This window comes from Rana temporaria, chromosome 3, assembly GCF_905171775.1.
Source record: "Rana temporaria chromosome 3, aRanTem1.1, whole genome shotgun sequence".
In the NCBI taxonomy this organism is placed as follows: domain Eukaryota; kingdom Metazoa; phylum Chordata; class Amphibia; order Anura; family Ranidae; genus Rana; species Rana temporaria.
Window position 1 is genome coordinate 88,055,511 of NC_053491.1, and position 19,608 is coordinate 88,075,118.

At 42.6% G+C, this 19,608-nt stretch overlaps 1 protein-coding gene across 2 annotated transcripts in view; it reads right to left on the reverse strand.

The window, feature by feature from the left end:
- Window positions 1-694: 694 nt before the first annotated feature.
- Window positions 695-19,608, reverse strand: part of C3H15orf39 (chromosome 3 C15orf39 homolog) — a 39,077-nt gene continuing 20,163 nt past the window's right edge. The window contains exons 3-4 of one of the 2 annotated variants that reach the window (XM_040342883.1): window positions 9,259-9,292; window positions 1,549-1,631 (exon numbers count right to left, since the gene is read on the reverse strand). In XM_040342883.1, the coding sequence (XP_040198817.1) occupies window positions 1,628-1,631; window positions 9,259-9,292 (38 nt within the window). In that variant the 3' untranslated portion in view covers window positions 1,549-1,627. Of the gene's footprint in view, window positions 1,632-9,258; window positions 9,293-19,608 lie in introns of both variants that reach the window. The other variant, XM_040342882.1, reaches the window with a different exon arrangement.

The following is a 19,608-nucleotide window of genomic DNA, read 5'->3' on the forward strand; positions in this document are numbered from 1 at the left end:
TGGAGTTGTTTGGAGGAAACACACAACACTATGTGTGGAGAAAAAAAGGCACAGCACACCAAACATCAAAACCTGATCCCAACTGTGAAGTATGGTGGTGGGTGCATCATGGTTTGGGGCTACTTTGCTGCGTCAGGGCCTGGACGGATTGCCATCATTAAAAGAAAAATGAATTCAAGTTTATTAAGACATTTTGCAGGAGAACTGTAGCTCAACAGAAGATGGATGTTGCAACAGGACAACGACCCAAAGCATAAAAGTAAAATCAACAACAGAATGGCTTAAACAGAAGAAAATATGCCTTCTGGAGTGGCCCAGTCAGAGTCCTGACCTTAACCCGATTGAAATGCTGTGGCATGACCTCCAGAAAGCGATTCACACCAGACATCCCAAGAATATTGCTAAACTGAAACAGTTCTGTAAAGAGGAATGGCCAAGAATTACTCCTGACCGTTGTGCACGTCTGATCTGTAAATACAGGAAACGTTTGGTTGAAGTTATTGCTGCCAAAGGAGGTTCAACCAGTTATTAAATCCAAGGGTTCACATACTTTTTCCACCTGCACTGTGAATGTTTACATGGCGTGTTCAATAAAAACATGGTAACATTTAATTTGTTGTGTGTTATTAGTTTACGCAAACTGTGATTGTCTATTGTTGGGACTTAGATGAAGATCAGATCACATTTTATGACCATTTTGTGCAGAAATCCATATCATTCCAAAAGGGTTCACATACTTTTTATTGCAACTGTAGCAAGGCATTAATTCACGATTGCTGGCATCATTCATTTTTAACTTTACATACAACATAACCTTAAATAATACATATACAAATACCAGAAATATTTAAGGCACTTTTTATATTAAAGAGAAACTTGTTCTCCAATATTTACTATCAAAATACATTGCCGATACCCGAATAATAAAAAATAGAAAAATGAACATGTTAAAACTAATAAAAACAGTTAAAAAAAAAAAAAAAAAAATTGAAGACTGCTGGACTTCTTTCAGAAATCACATAACTGTCCCCAAAATTAAGAAAGAGAAACTTAAAAATCAGATTAGTTCAAGCCAATCACTGTGCTCCAGGCCTGCCTGGTTGGTGTGCGATTGGTGAATTAACTGTCCAGTTTTAGCCATCCCTTTTCATAGTCCTGTAGTAATTCTAAGAAATAACGAGTGCCAGGTTCAGCATCATACCAAACCTCATACTGCGTGTCTCGTGGATTACGGAAACGCCGATGCACGCGCAAGACTTTACCTGGGAACCAAGTTTCATGCTCGCCATCGTCAAACAAATGAAGAATGCGCTTTCCAACTAAATCTGGAAAAACTTTACTTTTGCCGCACTTGGACCGAACCCTTCTTCTCAGTTTATAAGTCATTAGTGTTCGGTCTCTGTAGCTTTTTTTACGGCACACTTTTTTTGCCTGTAGCTTCTCTATAACTCTCTTCTCAAGAGGTCTCTGCCGTAAGGCCTTATACACACGGCTCCCTGGGGACTTATAGACTTGCTGTAGCCTCATTGTCAGACAAGCCTTGCTTTTTCTAGGTGACACAGTCTCTGACTCCTTTGATGGACTGGGTGCTTGGCTTTCCAATTTTTCAGAGTCTTTTCTGGAGCAACTATCTGTTGAGAGAATTATAAAAACAGGTTTAATAAAAAAATAAATAAAAAAAAAAAATAATAATATGATACGACTGACAGGAAACAATAGCAAGCAAAAACATGGCAAGTGACAATTAGAGGGGAAGTATTCTCTTTTTTTTCAGAATAATTTTTATATGTGTCATATTTATGACATTTTTTTTTTCTTTACACAATATAGTATAATATACATCCAGAACAACTGCGAGTCCAATATTAAGAGAAGTTCCTTGGACATCTGCCTGTGCTATGTTGACATAGTCCAAGCACACACACACTACACTATATCTATCAAGTTCTTGACAGAGTGTACGATTTGAAGTTCATACAATTATAAGAGCATAAGTAAAACATTTGTAATGTATGCCATTAGTAGTCACAATTAATCTGGTCCCTCACTCTACCTGGAGCTTATCACCATGGTATAGAGAAGCTGATGGAACTTGCAGCACATAGCCGAAAAGCAAATAAAGAGAACTACCAACTCAAACACTTCCCCTTTAATAGTCTGGTATGATGTGGTTTGAGAAAAGCAGAGAAAAAAATAGATAGAAAAAAAAAAAAAAAAAAAAAAAAATTCACAAAAGAAAAACAGCTCTCAAATGTCCTTATCATAGAGTTCTTCTTTAAATAATCTACTCTCTAGAAGGTGCAGTTCACACTGCCACGACCTGACAGTCACAGGACTTACGTCGTAGGTTCCAAATCACATAAATTAAGAGGGAGATTCGACTTGGAGGTTACTTCCATTAAAGTTTGTGGGCACAAGTCGGATAGAAGTCGCCTTGAAGTAGTACAGGAATCTTTTCTAAAGTTGGAGCGACTTCAGTAGTGCCAATTAAGACAGCTCTCTATTGACCAACATGGCCTTTTTTACATGACATGCGACTTGGGGTCCCACAAGTCGCATGCCAAGTCGTGGCAGTGTCATTTCGCATTCCAGCCATTCGGGGCGCGTGCGCTCGCTCCTGGTGCCGATGAACGATCACCGCCGGGCACCCGTGATCGCTCGTTACAGAGCGAGAACCGGGAGCTGTGTGTGACACAGCTCCCGGTCCTGTCAGGGGGAGAAATGACTGTTCGTCTGTTCATACAATGTATGAACAGCGATCTGTCATTTCCCCTAGTCAGTCCCACCCCCCTTCAGTTAGAACACACTTAGGGAACATAATTAACCCCTTCCTCGCCCCCTAGTGTTAACCCCTTCCCTGCCAGTGGCATTTTTACAGTAATCAATGCATTTTTATAGCACCAATCGCTATAAAAATGCCAATGGTCCCAAAAATGTGTCAAAAGTGTCTGCCATAAGGTCGCAGTAACGATAATAAAAAAAAAAAAAACGCTGATCGCCGGCATTACTAGTAAAAAAAAAATATTAATAAAAATGCCATAAAAACTATCCCCTATTTTGTAGACGCTATCATTTTTGCGCAAACCAAATGCTTATTGCGATTTTTTTTACGAAAAATATGTAGAATACGTATCGGCCTAAACTGAGGAAAAACATTGTTTTTTTTATATATTTTTGGGGGATATTTATTATGGCAAAAAAATATTTTTTTTTCAAAATTGTCGCTCTATTTTTGTTTATAGTGCAAAAAAGAAAAACCGCAGAGGTGATCAAATACCAACAAAAGAAAGCTCTATCTGTGGAAAAAAGGACGTAAATTTTGTTGGGGAGCCACGTCGCACAACCCCACAATTGTCAGTTAAAGCGACGCAGTGCCGAATCGCAAAAAGTGGCCTGGTCGTTGACCAGCAAAATGGTCCGTGGCTGAAGTGGTTAATGGAAGTCACCTACAAGTCAGATCCTCCTCTTAATTTATGTGAATTGGATCACACAAGCCTACAGCAAGACAGCAATAGTGCAATCAAACCATTAACTGAATATGTATACTTTTACAACAGAAAACTTGCTCCCAGGGATTTAGCATATGGTTCCATGCAAAGTTTACAACCTTCAGCTTGATACCGATACTGATGAATAAACAGCCGGAGGCATACACTGCACTGGCTTCGGCTGTTGGGGGGAGTGGCTTGCTGGGAAAAATTGCACATTTATATATGTGGTTTGGTGAATCAATTAATGTCTATTGCTGTGCAATTTTTTTTGGGCACAAAAGGTACAAATACCAATAAAAACCAAGAACAGGAGAAAGGAATCAAAGACAAAAACAGTTGCTTTAATCTGCTAATCACATTTTTTTTTAAATAAGCCTGGAGATCATTGGGTCAAGGGCAAAGTTACCTTTATATGTATGCACTCAATATCCACTACCACTAGAAGGATTTTTTGTATGTAGAAAATAGATAAGTGAATTCAGAATTCACAGCAAGGTGAAACATTCCACTATGTATTTTGCGTTGCCTCAAGGGTTTTAGCTGGCAGACATTAATCAAGTCACTATAAAATTATTGGCAGGCGATTCAGGTTCCCATTGCACCCATGGAATATGGATAAACAAACCATGACACTAGGGAGGTAATAATGACTTGTAAGCAACTTTTATCAGAACTCTACACCTATTTTACATTTGTACATTGTTTTCTCACAAACATTCAAACCGAAAGGCTGCTGAAGTGCCATCACGAATTATGGGGCCCCTTAGGCCCCTTGCACACTGGGGCGTTTTTCATGCGGTACAGCACTAAAAATAGCGCTGCTATACCGCATGAAAAATCATGCCCTGTAGTGTTCAATGTGAAAGCCCGAAGGCTTTCACATTGAAGCGGTGCGCTAGCAGGTGCGCACCAAAAGTCCTGCTAGCCGCATCTTTACCGCGGTATAGGAGCGATGTGTTCACCGCTCCTATACCGTGCCTTCCCATTGAAATCAATGGGAAAGCGCGGTAATACCGCCTGCAACGCGGGCGGTATTAACCCTTTTTCGGCCGCTAGCGGGGGTTAAAACCTCACCGCTAGCGCCCGAATATCGCGGTAAATACGACGGTATAGCCGCACTACAAATAGCGCGGCTATACCGTCACCGCACCTCAGTGTGAAAGCAGCCTTACACAGCTTCAGGCATGGACCCCCTGGAGCAGAGAACCGGGGGGGGGGGGGGTGCTTTCGTCTCAAATTGAGAAGAAGGGGGGCGTCGCGAATTGGGGGGGGTCATGAATTGAGAAACAGGCAAATTGGGGTCGGTGGGCTTTGGGTGCTGATGCACAAAAAAAAGGGGGGGTTGTTGCCCTGGGGACCTCTGAGCCCCTTACAATTTTTTTTTTAAATATATATTTTAAAAAAAAAGGGGGGATAGCCATCTGGGGACCTCTGGGCCCTTTAATAAAAACAAAAAAATAAAATGTTTACAAAAAAAATTTAAAGAGGGGGGTTGCCATTCGGGGGCCCTGGACACCTCTGGGCCCTTTAACCACTTAACCCCCAGATCATATTGCTGGTCAAAGACCAGAGCACTTTTTGCGATTCGGCACTGCGCCGCTTTAACTGACAATTGCGCGGACGTGCGACGTGGCTCCCAAACAAAATTGGCGTCCTTTTTTCCCCACAAATAGAGCTTTCTTTTGGTGGTATTTGATCACCTCTGTGGTTTTTAGTTTTTGCGCTATAAAAACAAAAATAGAGCGGCAATTTTGAAAAAAAAAAAAGAATATTTTTTACTTTTTGCTATAATAAATATCCCCCAAAAATATATATAAAAAAAAATTTTTCCTCAGTTTAGGCCGATACCTATTCTTCTACATATTTGTCGTAAAAAATAAATGGCAATAAGCGTTTATTGATTGATTTGCGCAAAAGTTATAGCGTTCACAAAATAGGGGGTATTTTTTTTTTTTACTAGTAATGGCAGAGATCAGCGATTTTTTTCGGTACTGCAACATTATGACGGACACTTCGGACACTTTTGACACATTTTTGGGACCATTGGCATTTTTATAGCGATCGGTGCTATAAAAATGCATTAATTACTATAAAAATGCCACTGGCAGTGAAGGGGTTAACACTAGAGGGCAGGGAAGGGGTTAAGTATGTTCTAACTGTAGGGGGGGTGGCCTCACTAGGGGAAATTACTGATCTTCTGTTCATACATTGTATGAACAGAAGATCAGCATTCCTCTCCCTGACAGGACCGGGAGCTGTGTGTTTACACACACAGCTCCCGATCCCCGCTCTGTAACGAGCAATCGCGGGTGCCCGGCTGCGAGCGGGGGGGCTCGCGCACCTCAGGCGGCGCTCGCCAATAGTGGCCTGCGCGAGAGCTGACGTTATATTACGTGCTCTCGCGCAGGGGAGCCGACCTGCCGCCGTAAAACGACAGCGGCTGGTCGGCATGTGGTTAATAATAAAAAAGAAAATGAGATATATATATAGGGGTTGCCATCCGGGGGCCCTTTAATAAAAAAATAAAATTAAATAAAAAAAATAAAAAGCCCAACAATCTGTTAAATCACTCGGTAAGGCGGATATCAATACTGGCAGTTGTCTTTCAGCTCTAAAAGCAGATTGGACTGTTGAAGTTATTTTCTTCACCGGTTTGAGTAACGCGACACTTTGCTGTCACTTTTTTTTAGAACATCTTACTTCTGTATTATTAGGTTTTCTATGCCCTGCTTTGCATCACTCTTATCAGGTTTTTTTTCTGCCTTGCTAGTTTATAATGCTGTGCTGGCCTTAATCTACACTCTTCATGGCTGTGTCTCCAATTTATACTGCGCTTTTCTTCTCTACTTCCAGTTTCCTGCTGCTTGGCAGTTTGTGTTTATTACGTTATTTATTTATTTTCTTTGTGGTATCATTGCATACCTCCCAGCATTTTGAGATGGGAATGAGGGATGCCTACTTGCAAGTGTATGTAGGCATAGGACACGCCCCCCAACACACCCCCTTAAAGGAGAATTAACCAAAAAAGGTTAAATAAATCCACAAGGATTTTTTGTTAACCACTCCTATTCTTTTATATTGGCTTTTAAAATTTACAAATGCAGCAATTTAGAGACTTTGGGTGAAAGTTTTAGCACTGGGAAACCCTTTTAGAAAGATAAAAAAGTGCATTTATATACAACTATATAGATCAGACCAAAATGAGGCACAAATAAGGGGGACAGAGGGACATTGCTCCAAATCAGGGACAGTCCGTCGAAATCAGGGACAGTGGGGAGCTATGCATTTGTATTCCAAATGTCATTTATATCATTGGAATCCTTTCTTATTCCTCAGTGCACCCCCTCCCAGCCTCTGTGCCTATCACACTGACAGGGACATGGCAAAGGAGTTTTGTAGTAGGGGTGGTCAGAGCCTGATGAGGAACAGTGGCTATTCATCCTCAGGTCTGACATACTCTTGATTGATAGTACACATTAATGACTAATTCTCAGCACAGCCACACCCCACACCTCTGTACACCAGCTCGGAACTGGTTTTAATTACCACCAGTTTCCAATTCTGAAAACTGGTGGCAATTCTTTAGGAATGCGTTTCTGCCAAAGGGACAAGAACTACCTGAAGTTGGCACACGTGCCAGTAATGCTACCTAAACTGCCTGAATTATATGCAGGTTGTTCGAAATGGAACTGACACCAAATAAATGTTCTAAGAGCCTTTTTAAAATATGATTGTGATCTTTAAAGTCATTGTAAAGTCTGTTTAAAAAATAAATAAACTAACAAACATGTCATACTTGGTTTTGCACAGGGCAGCCTGTATCCTCTTCTCCTCGGGTCCCTCTTCACTGCTCTAGCCCCTCCTCCCTGACGAGTGTCCCCACAGCAGGCAGCTTGCTATGGTGGCACCTGAGCAGTCACCGAGCTGCGGCCCGGGACCCTCTCTCCCGATTGGCTAACTGACTTTGATTAACAGCCGCAGAGTCAATGGCGCCGCTGCTGTGTCAATCAGGAGGGAGAGTCCTGGACAGCTAAGACACTTGTGGGGAGAGATGGGGCTCAAGTAAGAAACTTGGGGGGTGCTGGGGAGGCTGCCACACACAGAAGGCTTTTAATCTTCATGCATAGAATGCATGAAGATAAAAAACCTTCTGCCTTTACAACTTCTTTAAGTACGCCAATACAAGATGGTTTCTGCACTAAACACACCTATTACAGCTTGTATGTCTTGTTACAATACTATTACACAACATAACAGTTCGTGGACATTACCATACATACATACATACATACATACATACAGTAAAAATCTGCTAACCTACTTAGCTTAAAGATGAGCTTGTGTCAGAATTTTTTTTTAAAAGTCAGTAGCTACAAATACTGTAGCTGCTGACATTTAATGTAAGAAAACGTACCTGACTAGGGATCCGGCAATGTCAGGACCCCAAGCCGATTCCTCAATCGGCTTTGGGTGCAGGTGCCGGCATCGTAAGTAAGAGAAACCGCCAATAAAGCCTTCAGGCTTCACAGCCGCTTTCCTGCTGCGCGTGCACGTGTCACGCTGTGCTTTCTGAATGGTCCCGCTAACTTCTAGGACCCATGTGTGTCCCAGAAGGCAGCAGGGGGGGGGGTGAAGGGCCAGAAATGCTTGCAGATCTCCAATCTTACCCAGAAGTGGGAGCAGGTACCTGACCCAAAGCAAACAGCAAAAATGACCACACAGTGATTGGCGAAAAAGGTGAATGTCCTTGCATGGCCTAGTCAGAGTGCAGACCTAAGCCCTATTGAAAATCTGTGGAATGACTTGAAGACTGCAGTCCACAAACGGTCACCATCAAATTTAAACTGAACTTGAGCAATTCTGCAAAGAAGATGGGCAAATATTGCTAAGTCTGGATGTGCAAAGTTAGAAGAGACATAACCCAACAGACTAAAGGGTGTAATTAAAAGCAAAAGTCGATTCAACAAGATACTGACACAAGGGGCCGATTCTTTTTCCAACTCGAAAACGGATTTGTGTGATTTTTTTTTCCTGACATGTTGGTGTTATATCTTTTACTTGGATTTTTATAAGCTGCACTGAGTAAATACAGCTGGATAAAACAATGGTGTGTCATTTCAGGTTGTGAAGCAACAAAATTTGATTTGAATGGGGAGTGATTCTTTTCTATACCCACTGTATATATACACCTATTTTCAGGCCACTTGGTTCGGGGCTTGTGATCCGGCACCGCCGTGTCAGCCAGTGGCAACTGCAGGGTAGAGGAGGGAGCATGAAGTCTATGGGTGACATCACAGCTACAGGCTTTACTAGCCATTGTCAGAGAGCTCCTTCCATTGCTTAACCATTGACTTTTCTCCTCCAAAGTGATATTTTCATATTAAAAATGTTTTCAAATGTTAGACACAGACCTTTTCTGGTTAACCCTGAAATTCATATATTTGCAATAAAGGATTTCTTTATCATGGCAGGTCAAAAGAAACCTGAAACAAGTGATTACATTTTAGTCTGCCGAGTTCAGGTACGTAATATTACATTTTCACTGGCTGCTGTATCCTGTGTGTAAAGACAGATCAACTGGTATTATATTACTGAGGAAACTCCATCCTACTTTAGCTCATATTAGCATTCGCATAGCATCATTCAGGCACATGCAAGACGCAGACATACCCATAAATGCATACACACAGGTACGCATGCATGCATACATACATACATACTGTAGCACACTCCTGGGTCATGTGATTAGCAAAGATCACATACGTACTTGTGTGTATGCAGCCCAGACTGTGTGCAGGAACCTGAAAAGATACAAAGTATATGGATGAGAGCCCACAGTAAAATAATAGGTGCCAGATAAAAGGTTAATTTCAATTCTATAACCACTACTAGCCAATATTTGAGGTGTGTGACCCTCACACCAAGAACCATCAAGCAAAGTCTCTGTATGTTATGCAGAAACAGTCTGAGACCAGTATTGATTTGTGGCAGTATTAAAAGAGAAATAAGGCTTTTTTTTTTTTTTTAAATCATACTTACCTAGGTGGATGCAGCATTGACGCAATGCTGTATCTCTCCCCATTCATCTCTAAGGCTGAGAACTGAGCGATCAAACACCGCTGATCGCTCAATTCTCCCCACCATTCTGAGCAGAGAACCGAGACTGTCAACCTCCAGCTCTCCGCTCCCCCCCCCCCCTCACTGGAGCACTGAGCTGTGGAGGAGGTGCAAATGGCTGGCTCAGGTTCTTAGGGGATCGCCAAGAGGCTGAGCCAGTTGCCGGTCCAGGCTCCTATGTGGATCCTGACCATATGGTTGCAATCTTTCCCCAGCCTGGACCGGCTCGGTGACGTCAGCCGACAGTGGGTTCAGGAATGCACCGTACAAGCTTTGTCTGTACTTTTTTAAACAATTACATCATGGAAAATTGTGTCATGGTGAAAGTAGAAATAATACAATAAAGAAAAACTACATACGCTTACACATTTGGACTAAATAGGTTCCATTCACAGCAAAAAAAAAAAATATATATATATATATGTAAACAATGGCTTAGCACACAACTACAAATATGATTCAAATATGCTTAAAAAAAAAGATTTAAAACTGTGTGCTTAGTGCTTGCTTCCTCATCTTGTAGAGACAAACTTCAAAGAGTGTACTTGTATGATGCCAGAAAGAGTATATTTGACTTACCTGCACATTCTTTTCTTGGAAGTAGAGTACAGGACACAATCTTATTCATAAACATGGGTTATATACAGCTACCTTCAGATTATTGGACACAAAAAATAAAGCTGCAGAGACAAAAAATAAAGCTGCAGAGGCATCCCCTGTAAACATCTCCCACTCCCTGCAATCATTAGATCATAAATAACAGAGGGGGGGGGGGGGGGTTCTGTGCCCTAAACTGTACTCCAAGAAAAGGATTCTATAGGTAAAGCCCCATACACATGGGCCGAATGTCCATTGGCCGGCTTCTGTAGGACGTGCATGCTGAAAAACTATTATTTTCGATTATTTTCTCTTTTTTGTACTTGTTTTTGTTTTTTTAACCCCCATTATGCTACTTAACATCTCAGGCCTGGTTCACACCTCTGCTTTTTTGCAGAAACACTCTACAGTTTATTTACATGGTTTCCTATGGGACACGTTCACATCCATGATTTGTTTTATCTATTGCTGTTATACATACCTTTAATTTAAGTGGCTGCTATTATCCATTTACCAATATGTGATTTTGGGTGTTTTCCCTTTCACTTTATATGTCAATTATTTTCTCATCACTCGCACCTTAACCTCTGAGCGCTGAGATGTGCTGAGAGAAGAGGGCAGACTTAGCAGTGTTTTGTTATAAAAAAAATTGAGCTAACTTTAATGGTGTCTTATTTTTTTAATTAAAAAAAAGTATTTTATTTCCCAAGAATGTGCGCTTGTAAGACCGTTGCGCGAATATGGTGCGACAGAAAGTATTGCAACAACCGCCATTTTATTCTCTAGGGTGTAAGAATAAAATAAAAAAATGTATAATGTATAATTATATATATATATATATATATATATATATATATATATATATATATATATATATATATATATATATATATATATATATATATATATATATATATATATATATATATATATATATATATATATATATATGGGGGTTCTAATTAGAGGGAATGAGATGTCAGTAAAACAGACAGGGGAAGCTCCACCATTAGCATTGCTGGTTGTCTTGTCATACCAACGGCCACTACAAGATGGCACCAGATGACAGAAGGAAGCATAGGCCTGCAGAAGGCCGCACAGCCGTGGCCTCAATTACCGGCCAGCGCGGCCCAATGCAATCGCACGGAGGGAGAGGTGGGGGCGCACGGAGACACAGGATGCCCCAGCTGTGTCGCCCCAGGCGCAAGGTCACCAATTCTAGTCGCAATTGCAACCTGGCGTCCGGGGTTTGTCGAACCATGCCTTACCCACAGCAGTTTCCTTGATGTATTTGTCCAAAGAGTTACCAAATAGGCACCTAAAGAGCATCCTTGTGCATTGGACAGCCGGCTGATCAGGAGAGCTGTAGAGAGATCCGTAGTGCCTATGGAGCAACCAGGAACCTTGCCAGTTCAAAGACAGTGGAACTAAATTTAAAAAGTGTCACTGCCCTGGAACTAGCATGCAGCATGTGAGATAGGGAACCAGAGTGGGGAAGAAATGAACAGCATACAGCTTTTCAAGTACCACTCTGCTGCTTGTTATGAACACGTGGAAGCTTATTAGTTAAGAATAGAAAAGGGTAGGGATGCAGAGGTTCCAGGACTGTAAGGTCCTGAAAAAAAAACAGAGCTTTCACATCCAATACAGCAGATTTAAAGCATATCCAAATCCCAACAGCAGCGGCACCATTGACTCCCGCGGTTGTCATTCAAAGTCAGTCAGCCAGCCAGCCAGCCAATCAGGAGAAAAGGGTGCGGCCAGGTCGGGGCTCCGTGTTTAAATGGATGCACGGAGCTCTGAATCGGCTCAGGTGCCCCCAGAGACAGCTGCTGGCTGAGGGAGTACTCAATAGGATGGAGGGGCCAGGAGCAGCACAGAGGGACCCGAGAAGAGGCGGATCCAGGCTGCTCTGTGCAAAACCAACAAGACTTTAAAATCACTTTGCCTTCTGAATGCACAATTGGAATTTTTCCATTCTTTGTTATCAGAGCAATGTTAAGGTGGCTCTAGATTGATCGGCCAGCGAGTTAACCGAAAAAAAAAAAAAAATGGTTCATTCATTCTCATATGTCTCGGATAGAGAAATCCCCCCACTGGGACCCCTCTGCTGTCACCCAATTGACTGTTCTAAAAAGTTTTAAAGAAAAGTTTTCCCAACAATCCTCTCCAAACGGGGACAGCCATACATGGATCAAAATTTGAGTAAAAATAAAAAATATATGCTTCATTAGTAAGGGCACAGTGTGGAAAATGTTAGCTGGAAATGAATGTGGTACACTAAATTAAGCGTTTATGATTTGCCATGACAAAAAGTAAAGTCCCTTTATCATAGACAAGCAGCTTGCAAGGACTGGATCACACAAAGCATCAAATGCTCCATCCAGTTTCAGCAATTGTTTTTACCAATTACATTTTTTTAAAGCTACTCTGGCACCAATTTTAATTTTACATAATGTGGTTCCCTAAAAAAGTATTACCATCTACCTCTCCTATCTCCTCGGTTTCTGAGGAATAATTCCCAGCCTCCAGGGCAGTTGACACTTCTGGTATGGGAGTGCTGATCTTCTGGCAGTACATTGGTTTTACTTGATGACCTCCAAATCATTACAGTGCACTGTGGTGACATGGGAGGTCAACAAGAGAATGCTGTGAGGAACCCATGAAATCCACACTACCCAAGTATCAGTTTTCAAGCAGTATTTAGGTGAATATTCCTCAGTAGCAGAGTGGCATCTGGTAGCAGGAGAGGTATTTACACTCTTCATTTCAGTTAACAGCATTTATTTTTAATTTTATATTGGAGACAGGATCACTTTAAAAAATGAATGTTGGCTGGCAATCCGACTTTCTTTTTAAAATTTTAGTTAACAAGCTGTCTTAGGATAGAATACTTTTAGGCATGGTCCCAGAAGAATACAGAGTCATAATTGTGATCTCCATACATATTCCACGTTGGCAACCATTTATACGAAGACAAGCAACGTAGGAAAAAAAAAAAAATGGAGGGAGAGGGAAGGTGTTGCTGTGCCGGCATTTCATTTTTCTCTACTGAGACATGCAGCTGCATTGACACAGCCACTGTGTCCCAATAGGACATCCTTATGGGTGTGGGTCACTTAACCACTTCAGCCCCGGACCATATTGCTGGTCAATGACCAGGCCCAATAAGCGTTTGATTGGTTTGCGCAAAAGTTATAGGCCTAGATTCACGTACCCCGGAGTAAGTGTGGGCGGGCGTATTTACGCTACGCCGCCGCAACATAGAGAGGCAAGTGCTGTATTCACAAAGCACTTGCGTCCTAAGTTACAGCGGCGTAGCGTAAATGTGCCGGTGTAAGCGCGCCTAATTCAAATTGGGAAGAGGTGGGAGTGTTTTATGCAAATAAAGCATGACCCCGCGTAAAATGACGTTTTGAACGTACGGCGCATGCGCCGTCCGTGGACGTAACCCAGTGCGCATGCGTCGGATAGAATGCCTAAGATACGTTGAACACTGCCTACGACGTGAACGTAACTTACGCACAGCTCTATTCGCGTACGACTTACGCAAACAACGTAAAAAGATACGCTTGTTCCGACATCCATACTTTGCATGGGCTACGCCACCTAGAGACCTGCTTTATCTTTACGCCGGTGTATGTCTTACGTAAACGGCGTAACTAATGGCGACGGGCGTACGTACGTTCGTAAATCGGTGCATCTTGCTCATTTGCATATTCAATGCGGAAAACAACGGAAACGCCACCTAGCGGCCAGCGTAAATATGCACCCTAAGATACGACGGCGTAGGAGACTTACGCCGCTCGCATCTTAGCCAAAGTTAAGCGTATCTGGTTTCCAGAATACGCTTAAATATACGACGGCGCAGATTCGGACTTACGACGGCGTATCTACTGATACGCCGACGTAAGTCTCTGAGAATCTGGCCCATACCGTCTACAAAATAGGGGATAGTTTTATGGCATTTTTATTAATTTTTTTTTTCCTACATTACATAAGTAATGACGGCGATCAGCAAATTTTTATCGGTACTGCGACCTTATGGCGGACGCTTTGTACACTTTTGACATTTTTGGGACCATTGGCATTTTTATAGCGATCAGTGCTATAAAAATGCATTGATTACTAGAAAAATGGCACTGGCAGGGAAGGGGTTAAGCAAGGAAGGGGTTACTTATGTTCCCTGTGTGTGTGTGTGTGTGTGTTCTAACTGAAGGGGGGGGGCGATACTGACTAGGGGAAATGACAGATCGCTGTTCATACATTGTATGAACAGACGATCCGTCATTTCTCCCCCTTTACACACACAGCTCCTGGTTCTCGCTCTGTAACGAGCGATCGCGCCCGCCGAGCACGCGCGTCAGCACCAGGCGCCCCTATTGGCTGAAATGCGAGATGACGCATAGCTACGTGATCTCGCGCAGCCGAGCCGCCGTATAACTGTGATTGCGTCTTGACAAAACCTTCCCCTCCGGCGGATAAGGCGCGGCACGAGTTACCGAAAGAAGCTGAACTGCAAGTCGGCTCTATATGGTGCCTGTGCACCGACTAGGAGCCGTGTAGAGCTGACTGCGCAGGCGCCGTATAGAGCAGACTCGCAGTTTGGCTTCTTCCGGAAACACGTGACGCGCCTTATCCGCCGGGGGGGAAGGTTTTGTCAAGACGTCAATCATCTGGGCGAAGTCCCACATGACACTACGCCTCTTCATAGGAACGCCTACTCCCGCGGGAGTGAGAACCCGGAAGCCGGTGAAAAATAGCTATAAGACGGTATGTACAGCAAAAAAAAAAAAAAAAAATCAGCATACTGTAAATGTTGGAAGTATGCACAATGTAATGTTGGAAATTTTTTTTTAGGGTGAACCTCCGCTTTAAGTGTCTTTTTTAATTCCCTCTTTTCACTACTGGGCATAATTGGGGTACACGTGTTACACGAGTGTTTGCGTGCATCCCTGTGCCAGCATCCCATGGATACATCCGCTGTGTCCCAATATGACGTCGGTGTGGGTGCCAATCCCCAAACTCACCCTGTGTGCATTAACCACATGACCTGTGGCTTTATTACATCTTTTCCACCTTTGGTGTGTACCATTACAGTAGAGGTGTTGTGAATTGTATTTATAAGGCACATTTGTCCCACCATCTCAGTGCCATCATTTTTCCTTTCTGCCAGGCAACTATTTCTCCTGCCTTGAGCTTTTTATTGGCAAAGGTTGGCGACATGTCACACCTGTTAGCCCAAACGGTCCCATATGCATCCGTCTTGTTCAGAAGAAGGAAATCAGAGTTCTGGGGACGTTTAAAAATTGTCTGTGGTGACACAGTAGCCCTGGTTCAGCAATGGCTCAATCAAGAAAAGAACCTAAGCGGTTGCCATTCCAAAACTGCTGAACAATCGCTGAATTTGGTCCCTTTCCCGGTGTACAGGACCGAATTCCAGATGTCCCCTTGTCGATTACTTTCGAATTCCAGATGTACCCAGAGCTGGATTCACACAGCATAAATGACTTTATGCCAAATCGAGATCGCTTTGATGCGATAAACTGTATCCAGCTAAGTCTTCCTTTGTAGGCCATAAGACTTTCGTCAATACTTATGTCTCTGTCTGGAACATAGGTCTGCTGGAAATTCTTCAGAATTCGTTGATAAAGCTCCCAAAAAAAAATTCAGTTTTGGAGCTTGATGAGAACTCTCATCAAAGTCTTCATTATTTGCAAAGTGCAAATATTTCATTATGGAGCGAAAATTTGTATTTCGACATAACTGTGCCAAAAAAAGGAGTGGCCAGTAATTTGTTGGTTGTCCAGTACCATTTCTGCAGGGTTTCCCCACCACTCCCTGAAGAATTATAAGGCCCAGAAACTTCCAGATGTCCTCTCTGGTTACCGTTTCCATTTTCTGCTCCTTGAAAACCGCTGATGAGTAGAAGCTTGTTGCTCTTGGTAGCGATTCGTCTCCATAACAATATTGGCAATAACTTCATCAGTCAAAAAGAGCTTGAGGTATGCCAAGGGGTTGTCATCCTCAACATCCACTTTGATCCCAGGTGCTCCTGTAAATGGAAATCTTGGGGGCGCTACGTGCTCCGTACCGCAATCAATCGAGCATCAAGTCCGCACATCGCTGAGCACAGTCGCAGGATCGTCACTAAAAATCGATGTGTCTTATGACGAACTTCCCCACGAGTCGCTGTCACTCAACTGCTCTGCAAGCGATTCTGTATCGCTGTCTTCTAGCAGGTCATATAGCAATTTTGAGGTGGAGGTGCGCTTTTTTGACGCCATGATTGCTGTGAAGTTTACAGACACAAAGTACAGTAAAACTGCAGACAAGGGCACTGGAGAAAGCACTGGGGGGGGGGGGGGGGCGGCAATCTAAGGTCACTATATTTTATTTTGTATTGTAATCCAATAGGATTACATTGTATCAGTGTGTTTTACACTTTTTGAATTTACCGTTGCTCACAGGGAAGGCGACTTCTGAGGAATATACAGTGGCTAATAATAATAATTTTTTGTATTATTTCTGTATTTGTTTTTTGTATTTATATGCTATCAAATTAAACTTTTTTAACCTACTTCCTTGGCCTTAAAGTCTGACCATCAATGTCCACTCGTTAGATATTGTTTCCTCTCTTTAATACTTTACAGATGTGGCCCATGTGAGTGCTATCCTTACGTTTCCTTCCAATTTTTTCATTTTCTTCATCCCTTTTCCCTTAATATCTATCCAATTCCTGTTCTCCCTCCTTTTTCTTGTAATTTCATCTCTCCTCCCTTCTTTTACCCCTCATCTATCCCCCCTCCTACTCTGAATCTAGGTTAACCTAAGAAGCTGACTGATGGTCCGTCGTGTGTACACACCATCAGTTAAAAAACCGATCATGTCAGAACACGGTGACGTAAAACACAACGACGTGCTGAAAAAAACAAAGTTCAATGCTTCCAAGCATGCGTCGACTTGATTCTGAGCATGCGCGGGTTTTTAACCGATGGTTTTGCATACCAACGATCGGTTTTGACCTATCGGTTAGCAATCCATCAGTTAAATTTTAAAGCAAGTTGCCATTTTTTTAACCTAAGGTTAAATAACCTATGGGGCCTACACACGATCGGTTTGGACCGATGTAAACGGTCCTCAGACCATTGTCCTCTGGTTAACCTATCATGTGTACGAGGCCTTACAGATCACATATTTTCTACAAAGCATTATCTAGTGGAACAATGAACTGGAATATACAAGTAAATAGCCTAACCAACATAAACATGTGCAATAGGACTCTCAACATGAATCTTAAAGCGGTTGTAAACCGCATAAACTTTTTTTTTTTTCCCCCAAACCTGCAATGCAAAAGGCATAATAGGCTAGTATGCACCGCATACTAGCCTATTATGAAATACTTACCTCGGAACGAGGTGTGTACCACTTACCTGGTCCACGCCGAGCAGGATGTCATCTTGCTCCGGCGTGTCTTCCGGGTATCGCCGCTCCAGCGCTGTGATTGGCTGGAGCGGCGATGACGTCACTCCCGCGCGTGCGCGCGGGAGATTTAAAATCGGCAGGGTCCGGCGATGCCGGTCCTTCAGCCGTGGATTCCCCCCTGCGCATGCGCCGCCCGCATTGCGGGGGTAATATCTCCTAAACCGTGCAGGTTTAGGAGATATTATCCTTACCTACAGGTAAGCCATGTTGTAGGCTTACCTGTAGGTAAAAGTCCAAATAGTGGGTTTACAACCACTTTAAGAACATCTAAATCCATAAGATTTAGAGTAGGCAAGAGGTATCGACCCTGACCAGTTTTAATTGCCGTTTGCTACTAGGGGAGGTTTGCTCCATTTGTCTTGGTACTGTCACTGGGACTGAAATAGAAAATCAAAAAATTTGAGTCGTCACTGCCATATGGAAAGTGGAAGCCCCCTAGAGGGACACCTGTTGTGGGACAACTGCCTAAGAAAAGATTTCGTCTTGCTTTGAGATGTGTATATGACAGAAGAAGCAAAAAAAAAAAAAAAAAAAATCACAAGGTTTTACCTATTCCCAACAAAAACTAAATCTAAAACCACAAAGAGTATGCTTTAGCTTTAGATATACCGGTACTTTCATTTTATCTTTGGTAACATTTTTGTACAATACATTTCACCGTTGCATTCCTTTTAGGAAAATTGTAATCAGTTCAGTTTCTCCTAATACACCCCGACCCCCTCCACAGGCCACATTACTATTGCCTAATAAAATCGGGCTTCTGTCCCACCAACCTCAAACAGTTTTCGGTGGAGGTCAACTTTAAGTCCTGTAAAGATGGAAAGATTCACAGAAAACGTGATTCATTTTAAAAAGAATCTTTAAAAAGGGTACACATGGTAATGTCACCTTAACCACTTCCCGACCCCCCCATGTACATATACGTCCACAATATGGCACGTACAGGCACATGGGCGTACACGTACGTCCTCGCCTATTAGCGGGTGGGGGGTCCGATCGGGACCCCCCCCCCGCTACATGCGGAGGTCGGGTCCGCTCGGGGAGCGATCCGGGACCACGGCGCGGCTATTTGTTTATAGCCGCTCCGTCGCGATCGCTCCCCGGAGCTGAAGAACGGGGAGAGCCGTGTGTAAACACGGCTTCCCCGTCCTTCACTATGGCGGCGCATCGATCGCGTCATTCCCTTTATTGGGAAGACACGATCGATGACGTCATTCCTACAGCCACACCCCCAAACAGTTGAAAACACATACTAGGTGCACCCTAACTCCTACAGCGCCACCTGTGGTTAACTCCCAAACTGCAACTGTCATTTTCACAATAAAGAATGCAATTTAAATGCATTTTTTGCTGTGAAAATGACAATGGTCCCAAAAATGTGTCAAAATTGTCCGAAGTGTCCGCCATAATGTCGCAGTCACGAAAAAAATTGCTGATCGCCGCCATTAGTAGTAAAAAAAAAAAAATTTATAAAAATGCAATAAAACTATCCCCTATTTTGTAAACACTATAAATTTTGCGCAAACCAATCGATAAACGCTTATTGCGATTTTTTTTACTAAAAATAGGTAGAAGAATACGTATCGGCCTAAACTGAGGAAAAAAAATGTTTTTATATATGTTTTTGGGGGATATTTATTACAGCAAAAAGTAAAAAATATTGCATTTTTTTCAAAATTGTCGCTCTATTTTTGTTTATAGCGCAAAAACTAAAAACCGCAGATGTGATCAAATACCACCAAAAGAAAGCTCTATTTGTGGGGAAAAAAGGACGCCAATTTTGTTTGGGAGCCACGTCGCACGACCGCGCAATTGTCTGTTAAAGCGACGCAGTCCCGAACTGTAAAAACACCTTGGGTCTTTAGGCTGCATATTGGTCCGGGGCTTAAGTGGTTAAAAGGACAAGTTCACCTTTGGG